The 26,274-nt window shown below is 42.2% G+C and overlaps 1 protein-coding gene across 1 annotated transcript in view; it reads right to left on the bottom strand.

The window, feature by feature from the left end:
• Positions 1-1,906: 1,906 nt before the first annotated feature.
• Positions 1,907-26,274, bottom strand: part of LOC115621010 (hornerin) — a 101,685-nt gene continuing 77,317 nt past the window's right edge. Inside the window, exons 6-18 of the mRNA XM_030514529.1 lie at positions 25,636-25,733; positions 25,369-25,577; positions 22,376-22,528; positions 21,504-21,676; positions 19,376-19,633; positions 14,725-15,171; positions 14,217-14,615; positions 13,873-14,157; positions 13,687-13,815; positions 13,292-13,438; positions 11,834-13,214; positions 3,108-3,973; positions 1,907-1,952 (exon numbers count right to left, since the gene is read on the bottom strand). Coding sequence (XP_030370389.1) covers positions 1,907-1,952; positions 3,108-3,973; positions 11,834-13,214; positions 13,292-13,438; positions 13,687-13,815; positions 13,873-14,157; positions 14,217-14,615; positions 14,725-15,171; positions 19,376-19,633; positions 21,504-21,676; positions 22,376-22,528; positions 25,369-25,577; positions 25,636-25,733 — 4,591 coding nt within the window. The remainder of the gene's footprint in view (positions 1,953-3,107; positions 3,974-11,833; positions 13,215-13,291; positions 13,439-13,686; positions 13,816-13,872; positions 14,158-14,216; positions 14,616-14,724; positions 15,172-19,375; positions 19,634-21,503; positions 21,677-22,375; positions 22,529-25,368; positions 25,578-25,635; positions 25,734-26,274) is intronic.

The following is a 26,274-nucleotide window of genomic DNA, read 5'->3' as shown; positions in this document are numbered from 1 at the left end:
AGCCATTCATAAGCTTATCTCTTGAAAAATGTGAGCCAAATTTACGAGTGCGTGGCGGCACTTTCAACATTTTCAGCACTTTTTTCTCTGGCTGTGCGAAAAATGCGTAAACTTTTTGTGGGACCTTTTTGTTGTTGTTGTTGTTGTTGTTGTTGTTGTTGTTGTAAGCTTGCCCCTTTGCGTGCGGCGATGCGTTGCCAATGAGTTCAGTCAGCTAGCCAGTTAGCCAGTCAGCCACTCAGTCTGACAGGCAGGCCAGGCAATGCGGGAGGGGAAGAGGGAGGGGGAGGGGGAAGGGATATTCTGACAATACAAGGTCGAACGCGCAGCCTTTCCTCGGCTTGCTTTTGTTTATTTTGTGGAACATTTAGAGCGCAAAGTACTTCTGTGATATGAAATGTTCGCCTTACTTCCATTTTGCGCCTTCTCCTCGTTGCTCGCTTTATTCTTTTTTATTTTGCCTCGTTTTTTGTTTTTGTTGGTCTGCTTTTCCTGTGGAAATTTGTATTTATGTTTGTTGCGTGCGTTGAAAAGTGTGCGAAAAGGGGCGGAGGGGTGTGTTGGCTGGGTTTGGGGTTTGGGGAAAAATATCATTGCCGGCTCGCACTCAGCACACGCTGACGTCGTATATTTTAATGTTGTTGCTTTGTGTTTTTCTATGGCCGTCATATTTTCATCTGTATGTGTGTGTGTGTGTGTTTATGTTTTTCGTAATTTCGTTGTTGTCTATGTGTTTGTTTGTGTGTGTGTGTTGAAAATTATGTATATTTTTAGCACTTTCGCTTGTTTTGTTTTCGCTTATCGAGTTTGAAGGTCATTTGCTTAGGTTGGGTCGAACAATATACGAGTACAAAGAGACAGACGAGCGAACGAAAGGTCCCAAATGGCTGCAGACAAACACACACACACACACACACACACTCACGCACACACATGAATGCCATGTGTATCATATTTTCATATACGAGCGAGCATGTTTGTTGGCTGTAGTTAATTTTTTGTGAAATTGCCATTTTGTTGCTTCAATGGTTGCGTGCAATGCGGCGTATGAGTAATTTTTGTTGCCAACCAAGCAGAGGCACAAATATAAAGCAGCCTTTTGGGCGCGCTAATGAGGCGCCCAAAACGAAATGTGTCATCAAGTCCAAAAGAGCAAGCAGCACAATTCGCAGACCCGAAAAACATATACACATGCTTTAAAGTCAATTTGTGAACATACATATATATATTCTCTATATATTCTGGGTCCTGGCATTAAGCTATTCGTTTGTGAATGGGCTGTCGAATTTCCCAGGCGCCCGGCATTTTCGTGCAATTGAAAAATTGCCCAATCGCGACACGGTGGAACACAAGCATTATTGTCTTCGGGCCTCTCCCCCCTCTCGCATTTCGCGGCGCATAAATATTTGTGTGCTTTTTGCTTTGTCGAGCGTGAAAACGGCAGCAAAGCAAACAAACTGACGGCGCGCACTCGAATCACATGTAAATCCCAAATAAAAGCAAGAATATTGAAATGAAAGCGAAAACGAAAGCGGAAGCGACTGCCTAGCCTTGTCGTCTATCTCGCATTGCTCGCATTGTTCTCATGGCCCGACTCCTTCCCGACTCCGACTAGCAATTGAAAATTGGCAGCTGGTAAAATGTTTTTCGACTTGCCCCTTGGATGGGGCATGAATGATATGCGGCAAAGGCTCCAAGTCGAAGGCGAAGTCGAAGCCTGTAGGGATCGTAATGCGAAGCGAAGGCCTAACGGGCACATTAATACATAATTTATAATGTTTTTATTTGATTGTGTTTTACTTTGCCTCGCTCTTAAAGGCAATGTGATGGAAATGGCAAAGGAGTCGCAGTCACAAAAACAATGCCAAGTGTCGGGGCTTTTCAATTTTTAAGCGACATTGACATTTCAGGGAATTGAGTTTAATTCTCCGGAATTGTTGTTTTCGAAAATACTGTCGAAACAAAGACAATGTGATATGGAATTTAGTTAATATTAATGAGGTGCTCTTAATCGAAAAAAATTGAGAATAGAAACACAAATATCGCATTTTAAATAAAAACGAATTGATGCGAATTTTTGTTTCTTTTTGTTAGAGTATAGCATAAATAGGGTATCTATGGAGTGCAAGCATTAACAGACGCAAATTAGAGTGTAAAGTAGATAAGATATAAGTATATAATATACAATGTAAATATACATTTTTTAATAATCACTTGTTAAGCGTACTGAGTACACTTGGTATTTAAATTTTTCATTTCTGAAATTTATGATTAGTTTTAAATTGTTTTGATTTTGGTTTTCAGAGATCTTTTAAAACCAATTGGACTGACAACCTTTGCTCTTCCTTAAATAAAATAAAGGCAAGAAAATGATGAAAACTGAGAACAAATTTTTATTTCAGTTGAAAGCAGAAATTTAGGACTCGAACTGCAATTGAACTGATTAATTGTAATGGGGATAGATGCACTCCCCATAGAACATATTTAAAGGATGCTTTTTCAAGTCTCTGTAATATAGATTATAGTCCCCAAAATAATGAGTTGCTTAGATATTGTACTTCAGTAATTGAAATATAATGATTATAAGAACTTAAATAAGAAACATCCAGAACTTAGATGGAGCGGAAAATTGTGGATATATTTCCACCTCCTGCAGGGCTCTACTTGCTTCTAGGTATGGACTAGATTGCTCTTGGGGTTGGGAACTCAAGGCCCATGCATTTATGTGTTTTGCAGACTACTGAACTAAATCGAACTGGCAGGAATTAGAAACTATGTCAAACATAAACTAAACTCAACTGAGTTTGTTTGTTGTTTTATTTTTTTTGCCCTACTGCAAGGCTCAATGCGCTGTTCAGCTACAATATGGAGTCTCGGCAATAGGGCAGAGACAATGCTAGTTTGTTGTATGTGGCTGTAGTGGCATGCAGGGGGGGTTTAACAAAAAGAAGAAGAAGAACAAGAGATTGACAACAAATGAAACTTGTTTACAATGCAGTACAAAACGGGCAGCTGGAATACAAGTAGATAATAAAGAACGCAACGGACGCAAAAGTTGCAGAATGGTAGAAGATACTGTTAGAAGGTAAAACGGAAAACAAACTTACCGGCGACTACTTTGTATAATTGGCGAAAGGATTATCTCTAAACTGGAGGAAATGTTTTGATTTTGTTGTAAATTCGAGTGCGTATTGGAAAGGCTGCGAATTGGATTCGAGTGCGGATTTGAGTTCGAATTGTTGGCAGCCGCTGATGTCGATACTGTCGATATTGCTGCTGCTAATGGTTGTGGCGGTTGTGTTGTTGTTGTTGGTGGTGGTGGTAGTGGTGGTGGTGGTGTTGATGATGTTGGTGGTGCGGGTGCAATATTGGAGGGGGCAGCAACTAGTACTAGTAGGGTATCGTTAGGCGCATTCGCATTCGCATTAACATTGGAGTTTTCATTCGGATTGGTATTTGCATTCAATGTGGGACAATTCAGCAGTTGTTCGTTTGCGGTAAATGTTGCTAGCTGGTGTTGTTGTTGCTGCTGTTGTTGCGGCTGCTGTTGACCGTTGTAGACATTCGCATTGCAATTATCGAGATTAATATTGGCTAAAGCGGAAATGGATGTGGTAGCATTTGCATTTGCATTCGAGTTCGAGTGCATTTTCAGAGCATTGCGCGACTGATTGTTGCTGCTGCTGCTGTTGCTGTTGTTGTTGCTGCTGCTGCTGGTGCCTATGTTGCTGATGATGCTGCTGATGTTGTTGTTGTTGTTGCCACTCTGATTGCCATTGTGGCCGCCTGCACTGCCCGTGGGCGACATCAAAGGCGCGTCGGCGTCAAACATGTCCTCGGCTTCTGCGGCCTCGTCATCATAAATGTCGTCGGTGTCTTCGGTTTCGTCATTAGTTGTATTTGCCTCATGTTGCAAGGCCTCCAGTGCGGCCATCGCCTCATCCTCGCTGCCTGACTGCGACGAATGCGTCGTCTGTGTAGTCGTCGGTTTATTTGGTTCATTGGTTGATTGGTTGGGGTTTTCGGTTGTTTGGTTGTTTGGTTGGTTGGTTGGTTGGTTTGAAAATACATACAAACAAGGTTTAGCTTTTTTGGGGGGGGCGGGGCTTGCTTGCACTTTCTTGCTACGACTTGCACAGGCAGGCAGACAGGCAGGCAGGCGGCAGGCACAAACACTTAACCAAACTAGGGTAGACTAGACTAGGACTTAACACTCATTAGGCACAATGGCACATGCAAGTTACTTACAACTACGCTTAAACACACAATATTGTTTTAGCCATAAAATATATTGTAATTACATTATCAACACAAACAATTTACTAACAACACACAAAAACATGCGACCACAGACTCTGCATACTTTGGCTTAATACCTATTTACCCATAGTTCACAGTTTCTCGTTTTTACCATTTTGCAATAACATTTCAATTGCAAAACACAACAATGGTTTATTTGTTTTCGCAAATTACGCTGCACGCACAAAAACAAAAGTTGCATGCGTTTTCCAATTAATCTAAAAATCAGCCACGACAATCAAAACAACGCGACACGCGCAAATAAATAAATCATTAGCCGGGAGGGGCCTCAAATTTTAATTACAATGAAATGCAATAACAGCCGCAATGGCGTACGCCTTTGTGCTGGTCAAAGGGAGGTGGCGGTGGGGGCGGTGTGGGGCGATGCGATGCGGTCCTGCAGGGCGTAATGGCTACAAAAGCTCGCTTGATTGCGCGCACAAAGGCCAAGGGCCAAACGGCTGGCAGGTTCCTGCCTCTGCCCCTGCCCCCGTCCCGGCCACCACACTCAGGTAGGGGCCTGAGAAATGGACCGAATGTTTGCCTCTCGGTTTATCGTGTTGATTGCATATGCAAAATGGCCGGAAGCGGAAGTTGCTGCTGCTGCTGCTCCTGCCGTTCAGAAACCAACCGGCAGGCATGCACTTTGAGTTTTGCGTAGCTGGATCTTTTTTGAAGCTCTAAGTCAACAGACATCGCCTGTCAGTGTGCTTATGAGTCTACAAGTGTGCGTGTGTGCGTGTGTGTGTGTGTGTGTGAGTCTCTCAATACACTTAAGAATTCATTCAATTTGGCGCAAGTCACGTTTGCAGCACGTTGCCTGCCATTATGATTGAGTTCTTAAGCAAAAATCACAAACAACACACAAGCGTTTCTAGCTTTGGCTTAAACAAGCAGCCCCAAAACAACAACAAACACCGACAGGTAAAGGCATATTGCAGGATAGTTATGTTCATTTGTAAATGAAATCAAAACGGCCTACAAGAAAGGCCCACAAACATCTCAAAATAACGGCAAGATTTTCCTACACACACACACACACTGTGGCAGTGTGATATTTTCACTATAAAGCGAGTAAAAAAAGCAAGCTCTAAGAGTAATTGACTTCAACAGTGCTCTTGAAAATTCCCCACAGTTCACTTTTATTTTTTTACTTTGAAACAACATGTGCTCGAAACGTGAACAAAATTTTGCAGCTCGAATTAAAAGGCGCTTTCAAACTGCCTTTTAAAATTATTTGTAAATTAGTTATTATTTTATTTGAATATCTTTAAGATAAATTCTCTAATTAATGGACAGTCTATTTCATCCCAACTCATTCACATGATATAAGAATTTGAAGGCTAGTAAGAATTTAAATTTCAATCTGAATCCAAGTCTTTTTCTCCAATATTGACTAGAAAATCGCCAGGATTGCTTGAATCTCACACCAGACTGGCACATTTCTAGGTAAAGTAGATGTGAGCGTACATTAGTTCAATGTATAAATGAATTATTATTTTATTTGAATATCTTTAAGATAAATTATCTAATTAATGGGCAGTATATTTCATCCTAACATACTCACTTGATATAAGCATTTGAAGACTAGTAAAAATTTAAATTTCAATCTGAAACCAAGTCTTTTTCTTTTATATAAACATTGTAAGTTGAAGAATAGTTGAGTGACTCTGACTAAAGAGACTTCATCAGTTCCGATCTTAATTCATTTCCTATGACACTGAACAAACTAGAATCATTTGCTTCTAATAAACCACTGTGCACCCTTCAAAATTGACCAGAAAATCGCCAGGATTGCTTGAATCTCACACCAGACTGGCACATTTCTATGTATCTACTCTACATAGACATTAGTTCAATGCGTGTGTGTGTGTGTTTGCCATCACTTAGGAATAAAGCCTGAACACTTATTGGCATATATAGCTTATGCTACATTTGCGCTCTAAGCTGAACTGAAACTTTGATACTGGCCGCATATTTTTGGCGCTTGTTTGGTTTTCTATTAATTAAAATTGCATTCAAGTTGAAAATCGTATTTGTTGCTCTATAAAGAGCTTATCTGGCAGCTTGTTTGTCTGGGTGTTCAGTCTGGTCCGCTTCCACTCTCGTAATGAACTTTGAATTGTGGCCTAATGGAAACACGTACGAGAACTTAAATAAACACACAACATTCTCAATATTCTCAACATTCTGAGCGTTCTGTGTGACTCAAAGAGGAAGATAGTCAAAGGACTATCGACTACTTGCCTTGGCTGCTTGTTTGATTTGTTGTTGGCTTGCTTGTTTGTTGTGTTGTTTGTTTGTTTGTTTATTTGTTTGTTCCTGCAGAATGGAATTTAATTAATTTTGTTTCAGTTTTTTCTTGTTTTGGGTAACGACAGCGCTTACTTTTAAGGGCGTGTGTCTGTTAATTAGGCACAAAGTCCTTGGGTAAACACACCCTCAACCCTCAATTCATAGATCAAATCGTCTGGCAAATTGCAGTCGCATGCACATACGTTTCATATATACAAGTAGGTACTGATTCATATGCGTATATATGTACTATATGTGTAGTATAACAAGATATACGCCCATATCATTAGGCAGAGAGCACTCGCCCACTCACTCCTTCAATGTCAGACCATCTGCATGACTGTCTGTCTGTCTGTCTGTCTGTCCGTTTGTCCCTCTGACTGTCACTAACAGGCGTGTCAACATAATTATTACCTATGTCTGCACATTTTATTTTATTTTGTTTTTTTTTTAAGAAAACATGCGGGTCCCCACTATACTCGCTACATATTTTTTTCCAAAGACTGCACACAAAAGCATTCCAAATGGAGTCTATGGAGCAGTTTGTCATGCACATGCATAAAATATTGTATTTTTGTCGAAAATAAAAAGGTATAAATGCAAAAATGACATATGCTGGACGCCGGCAGGGACAAAGCACCGTAGCTGGAGCTCTAAACGATTAGAGTTGCGAAGCAAACCAATCGGAAGAAGTGTGGCCTTCGGCTTGGCCGAATCACTGATCCGCTAGCTGTAATATATACATCATAATAATAATAATCATAATCATAGTAATAATTAACAATTTAGTTACAGAAATTTACCCAAGACTGAATATATTAAAGAGTACCCCGCTTTCGTTTTAATTAGTTAGTTATTCAGTTCCGATTTCAGCTTGTTTTAAAATCCGCCGATTAACAACTTGCAACTAAAAGAGCTCCAGTTCAAAAATCATTTTAAAATATAATATATATATAATATAATATAGTATAATATAATGTTAGAAACAACCGAAGAGGTTATAAATACTTTTTATATAGACTATTTTTTTCTTATTGGCGCAGAAATGCAGAAAAGGAAGCTAGTTGGAATCGCAGTTAGGAACTCTACAAGTTTCAATTCGAATAACTGAAGTTTCAAAATAACTTTAAAATATATAATTGAAACCTAAATGCTTTGTAACAGGAATCATTTTAGAAGCCACCCAACCAGTGAAAGATATTCTTCAAATCGCTTAATCTTCCTTATTGGATAATGATTGAGGAACGTTTTCGAAACCGTGACAGGAAAGCTTGTTCGAATGGTTGGTATTTATAATTGGCAGGACACTAGGCAGTTCGTCTATTAAAAATTGAATTTGAATTCACTTTGTCGGGCCAAATGGATTTCTGCTGGCTCTAGTCTCCTATCGCGTATTCTATGTATTTACACAGAAGAGAAATCCGACAATAGAATGAGTTGCCATTTATAAAACATGTTAAATAAAGTTGGAGTTGGCTGTCCATTGTCTGGCTTTGCATAATTAAAAGACCATGGAAATGGGAAAAAATATGAATTGTTAAATAAACTTTTTTGCTGCCCTTTTCCGCACTATTTGAAGCGCAAATGTTTTATGCCAACAAATCAATTGGCAATGGCATATGAAAACATACATAGAATGGTTTTCATTGTTTCTCCCATGCAGAGATTTAATAAAAAGTGTATTAAGAACAAATCAACGCTGTTGTTGCCTATGCTTTGTTTAAATATCGGCTAATGCTTTAAAATCTCAGGCTGGCTTTAAGGCAGGAGCCCCAAATGGCTGCTGAAGCGTTTGAAGCTTCAATTGTTGCCTGAGCCCGGGATGATGTTCCTTTTATTGTTTGCCAATTGTGTTAATCCAATATTTGTCAGTGTGTGTGTGTGTGTGCGTGTGTGTGTGTGTGTGGCAACCAGAAACAAGACACAGCTACATTGGACAATAACAATAACAACCAGGACAGCAATCGAAACTTTTGGCACATTAAATCAGCAAATTTATTGACTAAACTGCTCAGTGAGCCAAACGGCGACCGCGCCCCCAACCGCCCCTACTTAACTGTCAGTGTTTGTCTTTTGCCGTTGGCGCGCACTTTGCCACTTGGCCGGCCATCTCCAAGGATGCGTGTGTGCGTATGGCTGTGTCCTGATACTCGTATCTGGGTGGGTGTGCGTGTGAGTTCCTTGTGTGTCCCTTGCTGTGCTGTCATAATTTTTGATTTGCTTGTTTTATTTGATGTCCTCGACTGCTCGTGTTCTGTCCCGCAACGTTGGCGCAGTTAGCTGAGTTGCCAGGCGCCCCGCCCAACGCCGCCCAAGGTCTCGCCCCTCGTCCCCACAGTCCTTTCGTTCTAAGCTCGAGCTTAGGAAAAACAATTTTGCAAAATTTATTTTATAGCAAAATTATGCCAAACATTTTGGGAATGTTTCTGCTGCTATTCTAGCCGATGTTGTTGCTGTTCTTGCTTGTTTTTGGTCCACACACACACACACACGCACACACACACACACACACACACACACACAGATCTATGCAATATGTGTATGACTTGGTCTAATATTGTGACCCAGTCGCCTGTGTAGCTAAATTTATTTTAGAATTGTAAGTATTTTTCTTTGGGAAATGCTGAGCATGGCTGCGAAATTCTCTGCTTTATGCGTGCCTGCTTATATACGGATATATATACATATATATAAGTGTGTGTGTGTGTGTGTGTGTGTGTGGAAAACTTCTGTTGAAATTATTTGCTTGGCATTTCAGCGCACTCCTCTCCCTCGGGGCACTGCTAGAAACTTGTATAATGTAGCGCAAATAGTTGCTTATTATTTATGCTGTTTTATTGCCCTGCTTTGCTTCCTTCTCTCTGTTGGCATTGGCATTATGCCCTTTTGTTTGGCAATTTATTTGCCTGCTAAGCAAAAATTAGTTGGCGCATTTCGGCTGTTAATTAGGCATGCGTGAAATTGAGCAGCTCAAGATACTTTCATAAACTAACTCCAATGGCATCATAAAGTAACAGATACTGGATACAAATAATTTGATTTTGCTGCTCCCCATGCCTTTCCTGTTCTTCATTCCTATACTGTTTGATTCTTATCTTTTTAATTTCTCCCCCCATTTGATGTTAATCCATTGATTCCTAATTAATATTATTTTCAATATTCCTAATATTAATAATAGGTGCATAATTCGGATGCTATTTAATTTCTCCCCCCATTTGATGTTAATCCATTGATTCCTAATTAATATTATTTTCAATATTCCTAATGTTAATAATAGGTGCTATTTAATTTCCCCCCCCCCCCCCCCCCCCATTTGATGTTAATCCATTGATTCCTAATTAATATTATTTTCAATATTCCTAATATTAATAATAGGTGCATAGTTCAGTTGCTATTTAAGGAATTTATTGCAGCCTTGATTTCGGCAAGGGATTTTTAAAATAATTCATTGCTGATTGATATCAATCTAGGATCTTTTTTAGGGATTCACTTGGTCTGAAAAGATTTTAAGTTTCTTCTTTCTGCCTTTCTCAGATGGCTACGAATCGTATGTAGAATTTCTATCACTTGGTTTCCAAATCAATTTCTTTCAACTATGTTGTTGAGTGACTGTTTGCTACTCTTAATATTTTATTTAGCTTTTTTAAAACGTGCTTAAAGTTCCTCAACTGTAACAGAGTATCTTTCTATTGTTGATAATGTGCATATGATTTGTTATCTGTTGTTGAAGAATTCGACATGATTTGGGAATACAGAGGAGGAGTTGAACCAGCTGGGAGTTGAGAAGTTAAAGGTCATGTGTCAGCTACCCTCTTATGGTTTTGCGGGAAATATTTATATGGAAACATATAAAGCCAGTGAGCAGAAAAGTTAAGTTAATTAAATTCCAGTCTATGCGCCATGCAATCAAAAGCACAGCAAGCGAATTTGTATATGCCAATGAACAGACAGACAGACAGACGGACGGATATCCGGACAGACAGACAGGCAGACAGACAGACTGACAAGCAGTGTGGCGGTTCTTTTGAAGCCACACACACACATACACACACTTACAAAGAGCAGCACAAGTGTGTGTGTGTGTGTGTTGGCGTACAATGAGTCTTACAAAATAATCAACATAAAAGCTTCTTTTACTTATTTTATAAAATGCACTGAGCACGAAAGTCAAAAGAAGTGCTCTCGTATGTGTGCGGATTATGAAATTACAAAAATAAATAAATACATACATATAGTGTGCTATGGCATATAAAATAAAAACTGGCTGAAATATTTGCAAGAAAATTAAGAGCACGCCATGCATTGAGTGCAACACACAAAGAGGGGATCTTTTTCGACATATATACATACTATATATGTATATACAAGTACATACAGTAGATGGTAATGTAAATGACATGGCTAGGCACTTGGCCAAAAGACTGCGTAGCTGCTGGTAGCTGCTTGCTTTGCTAATAAAATGAAGTGGTTTATGCTGCGGGACTTAGCAGGCAGCCACCCGCAAAGTGCGATAATGCCAATAAAATACGGATTCAATTAAAGTGCCGCGACAACTGTGCAAGGCGACAGTGGGGGAGGCGACAGATTCGCACAGAAGCAGCGAGTTGCAAACCAAAGTAATTGAAAAAATTTAAGTTGGACACGACAAACAAACATAACAGAAGGAACACAACAAAGTTAAGGAACTAGCGATAAACATGCAACACAAAAAACACAAAACATAAAAAGGAGACGCGACGCATAACAAGACGACACACTGAGGTGAGTGGCATTGTGGACGGGGAACATAAAGAGACAAAAACAACATGCGACAGGTTTACGCAACATGCGAGGAGGCGCCGACTAGAGAGGAGCGATGTCTTTGTGGCCATTCCCATTTTCTTTTTTTTACTATTTACTTGTATTTTAAAATCCAACCATGATTGTTGCTGTCATTTGTAACTGTTAATGTGATGTCTAGAAATTAAGGAGGAAATTGCGATTCAACTAAAAAAGCTCCTAAACTTCCTCTTGACTTGCTCTTCAAATGACAAAAGTTTAAGAACACAAGTAGAAATTAAAATACTTGAGCACACTTTAAAGCGCTTCCTAATAAACTTTTCATCTTACAAGTACTATATATTACTGATATTCATCTCAGTCGAACTCGAGGGTTTGAGGCCACAATCGCAGGTTCGCTCATCCCTAGCCCATGGGCTGCAATAGTCGCCTCCTTGGGCCACACGTAAATCGTACTCACAGTTTGTTGCGTTGAGGTGACATTCGATGGCGCGACATTCTGGCCATGCTGTAGATAGACTAATGGGCCACCAGCCACTGAGGACTGAGGTTGTTGTGATTGGTGCTGATGCTGATGCTGATGCTGCTGCTGTTGCTGCTGGGATTTCGGTTGCTGCACAATTGGCGGTGAGCCTTTGCTACCGCCGTTGTCGAACTGATAGTACATGACATCGGTCGCAGGCGCCGTGCCGCCGTAAAGTGGCGGTGGATCGGCAGTCTGAGCGCCTGAAATGTGATACGCAGTAGGCTGTTGCTTCGGTGAGCCACTGCTGCTCGCCCCACCGCTGGCGCCGCCGCCGCCGCCGCCACCGCCACCGGCTCCGAGTCCAGCGCCCGCGCGCACAAATTCCGGCATCTGCGGCATCTTGTAGTTGTAGATGTAGGGACGCTCGTACTCGCCGCCATGGATGTAGGACAAAAAGAGATCCGACTTAGCTGGCTGCAGGCCATAGCCACCGCCGTGAATTGAGCGCTGGCCCAGCGCCCGACTGCTGCCCATATAGCCACTGGCAGAGCTGCCTGGTGCATAGGGAGCCGGATTCATGGGATAACAGCTGGCATTAGCCAATTGGCCGCCACTAAGCAGCTGCGTCTTGGTCAGGCTCTGGCCGGACAGACGACGCGTGGGGACGCCAATGTCTGACTTGGCATCACGTCTTTTGACATGCTGCGAGGAGCTGGGCGGACCCTGATAGTAGTAGGGGGTGGCCGGATTACTCGGCCACTCGACGAAGCTGCGCTTCCCAGCAGCTCCGCCACCGCCAGAACCAACACCAAAGAATGAGTTAGCATTAGTATTACCAGCACCAATGTTACCTGCACCGTTCGAGAGATTGCTGTTGCTGCTGGCAGCCGCAGAGCAGGTCGCCGACGCCGCCGACCCCGCTGTCGTTTTCCCCAATGCATTGTTCAGACTGAACTTATACTGATTATTCTCGAAGGTCGTGTAATTCAGAAGGCGATTGGCGGCGCTGGCGCCTCCGCTGCTGCCAGCGTTCGTGTTAGTAGCGGCGGAGTGGGAGGATGTGTGTCCAACTGAGCTGTGTACGGGCGCCAGGCTGCCGCTTTGGCTCTGGTTGGTGGACGAGGCGTATTTATAATTGGGTTTTTGATGTTGGTGCGCTTGTTGCTGTTGTTGTTGTTGTTGGCGTTGTGCAAATAGGGAGTTTTGGCGTTGCTGTTGCCTTTGTTGTTGTTGCTGATTACTCACAGTCTGCTGCATGAGGCTATTGTAGCCACCGCCACCTCCTGCTCCACTGCCAGTGCCGGCGGACTTCCGATGACTGCCACTGGAGGCGCCGGATGATTTGTTCGTTCCATAGCGTGTGCTGTCGCTAGATCTGTGAGATATAGAGAAAGAGATGGAAAATGGCCTTGGCCTGTGACAAAAATCCAAACTAGGCGGCATCTTACGCACCTCTCGGAGCTGTAGGCATAATCCTGGTCAGCACCCAGACCGGAGTCGGTGTGCTCGTGGGAAACTCGCAGTGCTGAGTTCTCCAATGGACTAAGGTTGGAGCCGGTGGGTGAGATGAAGTCACCCATACTCATGCTCGACATCATGCTACAAAACGAGTGAGAGAGTGTTTTATATAGTTAGAGTGAAGATAAATAATAATCTTGAATGCTTGTTCATATAAAGATCTTTCAAATCATCGTTCTTATGGTTTAGTGATCTGATTCGGTCTGTTCCCATAAATGATGCAGAAAAAAGAAGGAAAAAATTGTGATTGGAACAGATTCATCTAACCAAAAAGATTTCAGATTTGCCCCACCCTCTTCCCTTTAACACTAAGCTTCTAGGCCACTTACCGCACTAGTCCATTGTTGCGTTCGCACTCGCGCGAGGAAATGGTGCTAGCTGATCGTATCGAGCCATTCTTGGCTCCTCCACCGCCGCCACCATTGCCGTCATGTGGGTTCGAGCTTTGATAGTAAAGACTGCATAAGACAGCGGATTATGCGAAGCTAAGGAGAGATTTTTGGTCATCAACTTACCCTCGTATGCGATCTACGCGATTTTTGCCCTGTCCCGTACTGGCCGAACCACTACCATTAGTAATGGTGTTGCCCGACCCCGTGCTCTTAGCACCCACGCTACTCTTACTGTTGCTCTTGTGTATCTTGAGATTGGAATTCGAGCGCTTCGAATTAGTCTCCACCACTGTGTAGGGTATTTCGCGCAACTGATCCTCCGTCATGCCTGTAGTATCGACCAGATCGAATTGTAAATGCTTGGCCAGCTCGTAGTTCCACATGCGACTGCGCGACTCGGACGGTGACCTACGGATTACTCCCAAGCTATAACCAAAGCTCTGGACGACTACTGTTACGAGACTTACTTGTTCTTACGATGTCGGCGCGACTTGTGATGCGAATGTGTGTCCGAGTGGCTATCGTTGCTGTGAAGGCTGCGCGCTACCATGCTGCTCTTAGACACAGATGCTTGCTGCACCGAGCTCTGGCCCAGACTAGCCTCAGCCTGTCGACGCTGCACTTCGCGCCACTGCGAAGTGGAATCAATAAGCTCAGCGCTTCCGCTGCGCATGGACGAACTGCGATGTCCCGAATAGCTTCGACCGCGCGTGCTGTCGTGGTCCGAGCCACCACCGCCGGCTGAGTCGCGGCGATGCCGATGCGAGCGGCGATGCTTGCGGTGATGTGAGCGTCCGGAGCGACCAGAGCCCCGCGAGAGTTCGCTCTCATTGTCCGAGGTGCGACGATGACGATGCTTGTGTCTGCTAAACAGTGTTATGGGGTTACAAAAAAAGGGAGAAGGGTGTCGTTTGTAATCACAAGAATCGATCTTGGTTCGAAACCGATGTCGAGTTTGCTGTGTGGCGGACTTACCTTCGCGTCGAACGCGAGTCATTTGATGAATGGCTTTCAACGGAACTTGAACGATAGCGTTGTTGATGCGAGGCGGATGTGGAGGAGGCGCGCTGCTGTCTCTGTTGCGACTGATGGTGCGACGACGACGATGACTGCTGTTGCTGATGGCCATGATGATGATGATGATGATGATGCAGGCCGCCACCCGTGGTGCTGGCCGAACGCACCGAGCGCGGACTCGACGGATTGTGACCGAAGAGGGAGCGCTGCTGTGATCGCGGCCAAGGAGCGCTGCGCGTGCTGCGTGGCGAGTCAGGTGTCTGTAAATTGCTGCCATTGTTGTTGTAGCTGCTGGAGTTGTTATTCTGCTGCTGCGTCGTTGATGACGACGATTGCTGATGGTAGGGCCGCACGCCCAGACTGGTTGGTATGCTGTAAGTGGAGCGATAGGGGCTTTCGTAGTTGCTGCAATGGGAAGGGAAACAGAACAGAACAGAACAGTCCGTCAGCAATTGCAACGCTCTCGCATTATTTTGCCATAAATTTAAATTGCTTAACATAAACGTTGATTAAAGTCTGTGGCACTGGAAGCGATCCCAGCAGCGATCGCTGCCATTTAGGCTGTCGCAGTGTGCCACAAAGTTTGCGATCGCTTCCAGTGCGATCGCTCAAGGCCCGACGCCCCGACACCAACTGATCGACACAGACAAATAATGCGCGTGTGTAAAATTGAGTAATTGCCGCGTCGGCAATCAGCGGGCAATCATTTGGCTCTCAGGAGTCACTGACGTGCCAGGCGCGCCTTGTGATTTATGCTGCTGCCCGTTGTTTGTTGTGTTGTTGTTCCACTCGTACTCTTTTGTGGTGTAGTGCGGGCAACTTGATTGGCCTGTCCGGCTGCCACTACTGAGCCGGCTCGCACCATTGGCCCACAGTTCAGCTGATGCGCCTCGTATTGCTTTGGTTTCTTTGTTTGCAAATGATAAATGACGGCTGCTCTTCGCTATGTTCCTAAGCCTCGGAGGTGGACTGATTGGTCTGTTACACTGGCTTCTATTACCCCTTGAGTCGTGTAATTCATGCACAGCAGATTCTGAGCAGACGTCCGACGTGTCTTTGATGGATGCAGCAAGGCAGTGCCACTGTTGAGATTGATAGCAACTAGACTCTTGATGTTCCCAGGATTACAGTGAACATGAATAATGTTCAAGTGTGATCAACGCGATCAAAGGGAAGCAATACGAGTATAAACCTTTTTCGAAGAGCAATTGGATAGATTTTCGTATTAAGCTCAACTGAACATATATTAATTGTTGGCATTCTTTTCAATCAAGTTTTAATATACATTGAAAAAGTTCAACAAAAAAAATGCATTCTGTTAGGTCATGTAATCTCAATAAGCATTTAACTATGAACCAGTTCATTTATTTTCCAATTGCAATGCAAATATGTACATTACATTAAAATTCATATACATACATACTATATGTTATTGCTTATAGCTTTTGAATTAAAAGCTTACGGTTTGGACGTTCTATATGTCGTTGAGCGCAAAATTAAAAATGTGCACAAATCGTTTTTCAATTCCCAATTAAATACTTTTCGATTGACATACATACATAACAACCGTTAAGATCGGTGCAGCCAATCGTATGGCAGCACTGTTTTCTTAAGGTATGGGCAGCACTTCGGTAGGCGTCGATCAAAGCGTTAGTTGTTCGCAGTTAAGTTCTGCAATTCGCGATAATTGCATAGAAACAATGTGCGTGTCAATTGTTTAGAATACGAAGATAATGTGCAAAATTACTTTCAAGTTGTTGTACATGACCAATTGGTAGTGATTTGAGGCCCTAACGTACGCAAACACATACATATGTGCATACATACATACATTTGTGCGTGGCGCGGGAAAAAAACAAGAAGTGGCTGTGCGTTATTTTGTACGTTTTTAACGAATATCTCACATAATGCAGATTATACAAACAATGATGAATGTATTTTCAAGTGCAATGCACTGGTGCTTATAAGTATTTCTGTATATAATCGTACATAAAAACTTACATATGTATGTACATACATGTACACACAACCACATGTGTCCAAAGGAGCACCTCGCGCTCCAAAAAAAAAGGTGGTTGCTATAACCGGCAGTCGTTTGTTACAAGCAACACAATGTTGCAAAAATAAGTAATATACATATGTGAATACCGCGCAAAGAGCAATGATTTTCTTGGCAGTGATAATTACAATAATAATGAATCTAATAAGGAATCTATTTTCAAATGCAATGCACTGGTGGTTATGCGAATTTCATTAATTACTCATATATACGAACTTATATACATACATATCCAAAGGAGCATCTCGCGCTCTATAAAAAAGCTGGCTGCTATAACGGGCAGTCGTTTGTGACAAGCAACACAATTTTGCAAAAATAATGTATGTAAATACCGCACAAAGAGCAATGATTTTCTTGGCAGTGATAATTACAATAATAAGGAATCTATTTTCAAGTGCAATGCATTGGTTGCTTTAAGTATTTATATATATACTCGTACACACGAACTTAGATACAAAAGAGCACCACGCGCCTCGCGAAAAAAGCTGGCTGCTATAACGGACAGTCGTTTGTGACAAGCAACACAATTGTGCAAAAAAATATAAATACCGCGCCTAAAACCATTATTTTCTTGGCAGTGATTAGCAAAATAATTGCATAATAATGAATCTATTTTCAAGTGCAATGCACTGGTGGTGTTACTTATTTCTATACTCGTGCACACGAACTTACATACATGGATGTCCAAAGGAGCATCTCGCGCTCAATGAAAACAACTGGCTGCTACAACGGGCAGTCGTTTGTGACACTCTTGTGCAAAAATAATATAAATAACGCGCATAGAGCAATGATTTTCTTGGCAGTGATTAATTAAAAGACTAAAATCCTAGATCCATATTGCTGAATGAGTTAAATCAAGACTCATTGGCTAAGAGCGAATAACCGATAACAAATATGCCTTTGGGTTGGAAAGCACATACATAAATTGTAATAAGCTAAGGGTAAGCGTGTTTTATTTTTAATTGTTTATACTACATATTATATTCGAAATCCTCTAATCTATTCAATTTATTGAATTAAAACTTGAACCGATTTTATTTCACAAATTACGGCTCTTATACAAGTATACAAGTGGTTACCTATTCCTTTCTTTGTTAACTGCTAGATTGTGTAAGCAATACTGTGTGTTTTTTATACCCCATGAAGGAATTTCTTTTTATCGTATCGTTTGAATACATTTATAGATACTGAGCTAGTACACAGATGTTTTTGAATTCAGTTGTTTGAAAAATATCTAACAATAATAGCTTAACTACATCAGCATCTCATAATTTAATGTGACCTCTCACCTTCTGGAAAGATCTTTCCTTTGAGCTGCAAGTGTAAAAACGCTTGACTATAAGGTTCCAACTACTCTCCCAGAGTACGAGAATAGTAAAAAGTTAGTATACATATTATTCCCACACACTTAGCGAAGAAATTAACCTATTTATCATTCATTTAAGTAAAATGTATTAAAACAAAATAGTATATAATTCATTGAGAGACAATAAATAACCTGCTTGCATTATTGCCTCCATCGCAACGATTGTTTTACCCCAATAGATTTCCCCACCATAAATCTTTCATTCGTATGACTCAGTTGCCCTTCCTAGTTGTCCTTCAACATCCTCTAGCAGGGATCACAATTTCCGTTAGCTTTGTAAGTTGTTAGTGCCCCACAATATAATGGTCGATTTTTATTTGTCTATATAATTTGATGTTCAAAACCATAAAACATTTAATAAATACTGCGTCTAGACAATGTAACTGCCTTCAAATGGCAACTAAATGGATTTTGAACACGAAATCGACACAAAAGTACGGAAAACAAAAACCGAAAACCTCTCACATGCACTTCAACACTCAACAACAATACAATGACAAGGAAGCACGCGTTGCCAGCCTGTCAAACACAACGGAGATACACACACTCGCACACACCCACCTACATCCTGACACTCTTTCCTCTGGCGAGGACAGCATGATGAAGTGCTTTTGTGCAGTGTTTTTATATTGAAGTAAACGATACAATAAAGAGTTTTACTATTAAAAATACGCAGCACAGCAGCCAAAAAATGCCACTGCCTCGCATTCCCAGCCACCCAACCCCACTGCCCTTTTCCGGTGGGCTGCCAGACATTTGGCTTGCAGCGATCCCTCGTTGACTGGCCCTGTCGTTGCAATGCGGCATTCGCTTTTAGACTTCTGCCTAGTCCCGAAAAATAAAGCACCCGAAATGTGTTCAAAATTAAAAACAGATCAAAGGAAACGCAGACCCACATACAAGTACATATGTATATACGAGTACGTATGAGTCTAGTCTCTTGACACACGAGTGCACTGGCGGCGTAACTCTAAAAATTATTACTAGAAAAAAAAAAGAATAAGGAATTGTGTCCCAAAAAGGAGCAATAACTACGTCAAAGGAAGCGGAAACAGCAGCCAACACAAATACGAGTAGGTGGAAAAAATATGAGTGAGTGCTGGTGCTGGCCGCCGACCGGAGTTGGGTAAATCAAAACTTTTGTGCTTGAAATGAAAACAAATGATGGGCATTGGAATACTCACTTGGTGCTGGTCAGAGTGCTGCTGGTGTTGTTGGCATTGGAAACGTTGGCGTTGCCCGGCGCTGTTTGCTGTCTGCTGCTCATAACGCCGATCCCATTGCTGTTGCCATTGCCAATGCCAATGCCGTTGTTGCTGTTGCTGTTAAAAAAGTCATCAATCACGCGTCTGGGCTGGCGCTTGGAGGGCACACGCGTGAACGCAGGCGGCGCACGTCCAGCGGCAAGTGCATCCTTCTCCGTTTGCTTGTCCGTGCGACTGCTGCTCGGGCGGGACAGGCAAGAGCAAGAGCGATGGCGAGGGCGAGGGCATGGGCATGGACGAAGGGGGGCGTTATATAGTATGGTAGACATGCGAGCGAGGATTATCACAAGTTGTTGGCATTGGGGAACATAAAAGTAGGCATAAAGGCGTCCAAATATTAACAAAATAAGCGCAAAAAACGGAACGACAGCAGAAAAACAAAAGATGGCAAGCAAATATGGCTTGTTGGTAATAATGAACAGTGAACCATAAAAAGGTTGTAAAAACTTTCATTTGCTAGAAGCTCAGTGGGGCTGATGGTTCAAATTAAAAACGCAGCCCACGCGAACTTGTATTTTACTGCCTAGCAGTGGTGGTCGCATATCGTCCTATTCCAAATCTTCTAAAACTTGCACGCTTACATGTTTTTGCAAGCACGACACGATTTTCTTTTTGATATTTTCCAAAAATTGTCTTCAGAAACCCAAATATTTTGCATGAAACAATTTTCATTTTATATTATATTGCAAATTCATTTCACTAGAATAAACAATTTCGTGCCATTTCTCGTTTAATTAAAAAGCTTTAAATATAATAAAGGCACTATTGATAGGGTTATGTGTTTCTTTAGTAAAAATTGTTTAAAAAACAAAAAGCTGAAGCAAATGTTTCACAAGGCTTTGCAGCTTCTAATAGTTTTAAATTTAGAAATCTTTTTGCTTTTACAAAACACAACCCATTTGGAATGTTCGTCTGAGATTTATTTTCTTGCGTGTTTTAGCCGTGAAGAATATTTAGCTGGCTCTGATGCCCATCTCTATTGCTTGGAGCTGCTGCCCATAAAATGTGCACCCGCACATTTCCGAGAAAAATGTAGGCAGAAAACTTTGTTTTGGCCAGGAGGGGCAGAGAGGGGAGCAGCCATGGAGCTGTGGGGCTGTGGCACGCTAATAGTTTCGGTCAGTTATGGTTAGCCACGTGAACTCGATTTAGTTAAGTTGGCAGCTAGACAAGCTGGCAGGCTGCAGAAATGACGACGGCCCGCAAGAAAGTTTGCGCAGTAAATGGTCAGCCGCAGTTCACATGACGCCGCAAATGGCTGTCATAAACGAGGGCCAGCACCCAGGCTAGGGGCTAGAGCGGCCGCTTCAGCTCTAGCTCCAGCTCCAATTCCGACTACAGCTCTAGCTGGTGCCTAAAGGGGGGCCACATTCGTCATGCACAATTGCCTTGCATTTGGGGCTTAGGCGCATTTCACAAAAAGTCATTAGTGGCTGTGGCTTGCACTTGAGTTCGAAGCTCAGTCCGTGTGCTGCTTGTCCGTTTCGCATTCATGCGGACATTTTTATTGGACTTGCAATTAGTTGGGCAGCGCATAAACTTGATCTATGCAGACGGGACTTGCCGCTGCCTTCTCCTACTTCTCCTGCTCCGCCTTGGCAGTGGCTCTGCCTGTGGATGGGGATGTGGCTGCCACTGCACGTGTTGCGTTTAATGAGCTAATCAAATCGGGCCACATGAGCTGCGCTTGAAAAGGATTTCGAGTGCTGCTTGCCATTGAGTTTTGTTACGTTTTAATTGGCTGGACTTTGGGCGCAACGAATTGGCTGGCCAGACAGAAGAGGAAGAAGCAGAAGCGGCTAATAAATTCTACTCGCAAGTGTCTGACCCGTGTCTTTGGGTCTTCATGGTCAGGCAGTAGTAGCATCGATGTGGAGTTGGTTTATGGCTCTGGCTTTAATGTCTTAATATATGTAAGCAGTACCGACCTAAGCTCTTACAATGGACTGTCTGTCCACTTCGGTAGACAGACACACTCACAGGCACACACTCAGTCACACACCCACTCGGACTCAGGCTTCAGTGGACTTCCGACAGTTGTACTCACCTGTATCTGAAACGAGTGCCCAGCTGAAACAAATCACCTGCATGCGATTGCGAATTGGGCAGCGGTGCGACTCGCACCTGTCTGAAGAACGCATGATGCTCCACGCAGCAGCGCCAGAGATGCTTGCAGGCGGACTTGCGTGGCGTCTCGAAGCCATAAGTGCTGAGCTCATTCTGCAAAGGGCATGGAAATGGTTAAGTGTGTGATAAGCGCAAAAGTCAAGTCACGACGACGTCGACGACGACGAGGACAACAACAAAAGGAGCAGTTGCCAGTCAGCCATGCAGTCAGCCATCCATTCAGCGATGCCTTCAGAAACTTGAGGCAAATTGAGTGTGTTGGCTGCCACATGAATGCAAGCCAAAGTCGATGCCCGAATCTTCGCCTTGGCGTTCCTGTTCAGTTGAAAGTTTCTAACGCCCAGGCAAAGTAAAGTGTGAATTCTCGCGCGCTGCTGCTGCTGCCAAAAAAAATGTTGAGCTGAAGTTTTGCTTTTGTGCGACAACTTGCGAAACTTTCTTGATTATCCAAAGCGTTGACGTACAAAAAAGTATACAAGTTGCCAAGCTACTTATTGTCTAACGAGAGCCAGAGTCTCTAGTCAGGCTAGCTGCCACTTGATGTTGCTGACAGGCACGGCAGAACTTGCACAGTTCGTCTTGGTGCTCCAAAAAAAAAAAAAAAGAAATGAAATGGTGACTGTGGCAAAAATTGTGCGACAATGGCAAAAACTTGAGCGGTAGCGCCGAAATGAACTGTAAATTGTAAACGGGCACCCGGGAGAAATATTTATGGCAAGGGTCCTCGTTGTTGTCGCTATTGCTATCGCCATCGCCATAGCCGTCGTCCTCTTTGTCGCTATAAAAATTTACATTTTTATCGCTTATCCTGAGCATAAAATAGCGTCCTTTATAATAAACTTTGGCAATGCGCGGCCAATAGTAATGAGCCACCGTCGCCTTGTTGCGCAGCACAACAATCCCGCTCGGCGTCAGGCCCAGAAAGTACTCCACGCTGTCCTCGCCCTGTGAATGGAACACAAACAAAACAAAAGACAAGAACAGAAGCGGAAACTTGTAAGTAGAGGCGACAAACAACTAAATACAAGTAAGTAGATATGAACACTAATCGGCATAAGTATTTGGACAAAAGTAACTTTTTAAAATTGTTACATGATAACAAACTCTTTCTTAATTACTACCATAGACAAAGATAGGGTTAGTTGAGGTTACTTAATAATGTGTACAGCGAATTGTCGCAACTATTTTCATTTCTTATAACGATAATAACTTTTTGTGGGAATTTTGTTCTACTTGTATATTTTATGTGGTCTATAGCTTAAATCAAACTTAAGAGTTTATTTGCTACTAGTAAATAGTGAGGTAAATGAAAATGCATCGACTTTATTTTAGCAATTAATTTTTGTTAATCTCTACGATTGCATTTTGTTAAATGAAAAATTGCACCTAGTTCTGCGTCTATGGCGAAGGGTGCAGCCGAAAAGAATGTGCTTGACTGATATGGGAAAGGTAAGGGAAGATGTGACTAGGTTTATCGTTATGAAGTTACACTTTACTTAACAGTTGTTCAACATGGCTTAGTTTTTCAATATGCTGGCAGCTTTTAACTAATCCGTCTTAAAATGTATAGAATACTGAAAATGTACAATTTAATCCTTAGTACGGCATTCAAAGGTGAATAATAGCTGCCCAGCCTAGTCACGAACGGGTTCAGAATTATTCTCACATTGTGATTCTAACTTCTTCACTTTTGGCATTTAATTCTTTCTCGATAGGGTAACAAATGTCGCCACCTCGACTGACTGCATATTCTTAATTTAAATACAATTTAAGATTTTTATTGCTTTTGAAATGAATTCTGCAACTGGGTATATTGTTGCCAACAAAAGTCACTACAAACTAGTCTAATTTTGAATACAAAATAGCTTTAGTTTCTTGTCCTGGCTTCTTGTTCTAAAACTATATAAAATGTATTTATTGTTCGTTTTCAACTCGTTGGGGCTGCTTGTGGGAAATTTCTAGTATTCAGTGTATTCGACAGCATCTATTTCATAGAGTGGGGCATAATTTCTTTTGTTTTTTCGTCACTTGACCAAAAGTTTTTGCTGCCAGTGCCAAAAATTTGTTAACAAGCTGCTGGTGGCAAAAGTTTCTGGCCGGCCCGGCCATTAGCAACAGCAGTCAAGAAAATGGCGGAGCGTTTTATGGCCAAATGCTAACCCACTCGCCGTGCATTAAAAACGAGTGTAATTTTAGATGTTAATTAAATTTAACAGCAACAACAAAAAAAGAAAGAAGTAAAATAAGCGAAGCGAAGCAAAAGGGAGCCGCAATTGTACGCGAGTTTCCCGGCGCCCAGCCCCACGATTCCCAATGATTTGTGTCTATAAACATCGAGCCTGGCAGCCGACAGAGCAGGCGACGAAGTCGAAGTTCCGCACATACCACAGGCATGTAGTACGTGTACAAGGGTTCATGCTTCACACGCACACACGCACACGCACACAAATGGAAATACTTCGACACACATGTATACAAACACAGCTGGTGATTTATTGAGGTTTGATATCAAAGTAAAGGGCAATAAAAAATGCAAATGAAGTGCCAACTTACGCAGCACAAGCGCGCTGGCGGCTGAGCGAATGAGATAGACAGAGGGTGTGAGGAAGAGGGGCGCCATAGTTCAATGCACACACACACACGCACACATGCACACACGCAAAAGGCGTGGCACATGTTTTGGGTTAAATATGTGTGTGTGGCAGTAATCATTGCCTCGCTAGCTGAGCTCTGGGGTCGAAATGTAAGCAAATGATTTATAATATTTGCTATGAAATGAAATTAAACTTTTCCTTGACTGCCGATTCTGACCCCTTTTATGTGGGTGGTTGCATGCCGCATACGCGTCTATAGCCGGGGCAACCAACTGTGGCAACATAGCCGTCTGTTGTTGTTGCTGGGGTTGAAACATTATGAACTGATTTCCTAAAAAGTGTAAGTGACATGCATAGCTGAGCGATACCAGCTAGAAATTACATAGAAATTATTGGCCTTGAAATGTGAATCTGCTTTGATTTTGGGGAAACGCAGGCGACATTCCCGTCTTTGGCTCTTGGCCTTCGGGTTCTCTTAAGTCTGGAATAGAGTGGGCTTATGGCATTTTTAAATGACAGTCCCCTCTCCAATGTAATACACCTTTTTAAGAAAAATTCCATTTTTAAATTTTAAAATCAAGCTGGCTTGCGACGGTTTAAACTCTGATCGCTTGAGAATTTAAGAGCCTAACAGTCTTAAATTAAAATCTTTAGATGTAAGGCAGTAAGTACATAACATTAAATAGTAACTTATACTATAAATACCACAGTTTGTGTGTTTATGAAGTTAAATATTTTCCTATCAAGAGTTATAGAGATGCAGTTTAAAATTTTTAAACATTATTATAAAATCCAAAATCAGAAATGGACTAGAAATTGAATCCTAGTATCTAAATAGTATAATATTAGAAGAGATGCTGAAGGGATGGGTGTGTTTCTAAAGTCGACTAGGTTCTTAAATAAAGTGGCGAATGGAGTGAAACGCGAGATATTATTTATGGCTGTCAACACAAAAGATTATTTATGTTTGTGCTCCACTTTTTCAAATAATGGATTTTGTGCTTCGACTCTACATCTAAGCATAATGTATTTTAACGGTCGGGGTGGCTTTCAAATCTATGAACGACTCATTAAAATACTAACACTAAGTATAAATATACAGTATAGTCATAATCGCAAAACAAACAGAGACTATTCGAAAGTTTTATCTTAAGTTGAATTCTTAATTTGCTGCGATTTTTTTGAACTTACCAACACTGGATGCAAATCAACGCCATACATGTCGTGCCATTTGACTTTGTCCAAATAGTTGAGCTCGGCGCTGGCCGGCGACATTCCCTTGAGCTGTTGATGGAGTTCGGCCACGCGCGTTTCCAGCTCGCTGCTCTGATTGGGCAGCAGACGGAACTCAGAGACGTAGCCCTTGGAGTGCCGTCGCTGGTCGTAGTCGCCCAACTCGGCTGCAAAACGGAGTGATAAGAGATTGGAAGCGAGAAAAAAACGGCTGCAGATTCTTACATTGCACCACAAATGCGCCCAACTCGGCGGCCAGCTCGAAGGCCACAGGTAAACGTCCTTGGAGCACATCCTGCTTGACTTGCAGGAAAAGTTGATACCTACAAAATGTGACAATACATTAGCAGAGAGTTAGCGCGACAACAAGGGCAGCAACAACCGTAAACAAGGAGTGCAACAGCGTGGCAAATAAGTTAACAAGTTGGCAAACAAAATTTAAGCATAAAATTAGTTGATCCGGCTTCCAAGTTTGTCCTCAACACACACATTCACACACACACACACACATAGTTTGCATGCAAAACTGTTGACATTGCGCATACGATTTGCCAAGTACATTAGTCAAACAAATAAACAACAAGAACAGCAACAACGTCGCATCATATTTCACAATTATTTACGAACAAACTTGAAGCTTGAAGTTTGTGTTTGCATTTGCCCCTTCGGTCGGTCTGGTCAGGGACGTAAATCAGTGGTGAAGCTGTCCACACTTCGTACTCATAGTGACCCCTTGGCACTACTTACTTAGCTCTTGGGGCTGTTGAACTAGTTCATTTCTGATTACAAGTTATATTCCCTTTTTCTAATCCAGCCTGAGAACTTGATAAAAATTGAAGAACATTTGTGAATTTATCGAATTGT

Source organism: Scaptodrosophila lebanonensis, unplaced genomic scaffold (genome assembly GCF_003285725.1).
Source record: "Scaptodrosophila lebanonensis strain 11010-0011.00,11010-0021.00 unplaced genomic scaffold, SlebRS2 tig00000024-arrow-pilon, whole genome shotgun sequence".
NCBI classification, from domain to species: Eukaryota; Metazoa; Arthropoda; class Insecta; order Diptera; family Drosophilidae; genus Scaptodrosophila; species Scaptodrosophila lebanonensis.
The sequence above is the reverse complement of the archived record's forward strand: the minus strand, read 5'-3'. Positions and strand labels throughout refer to the sequence as shown.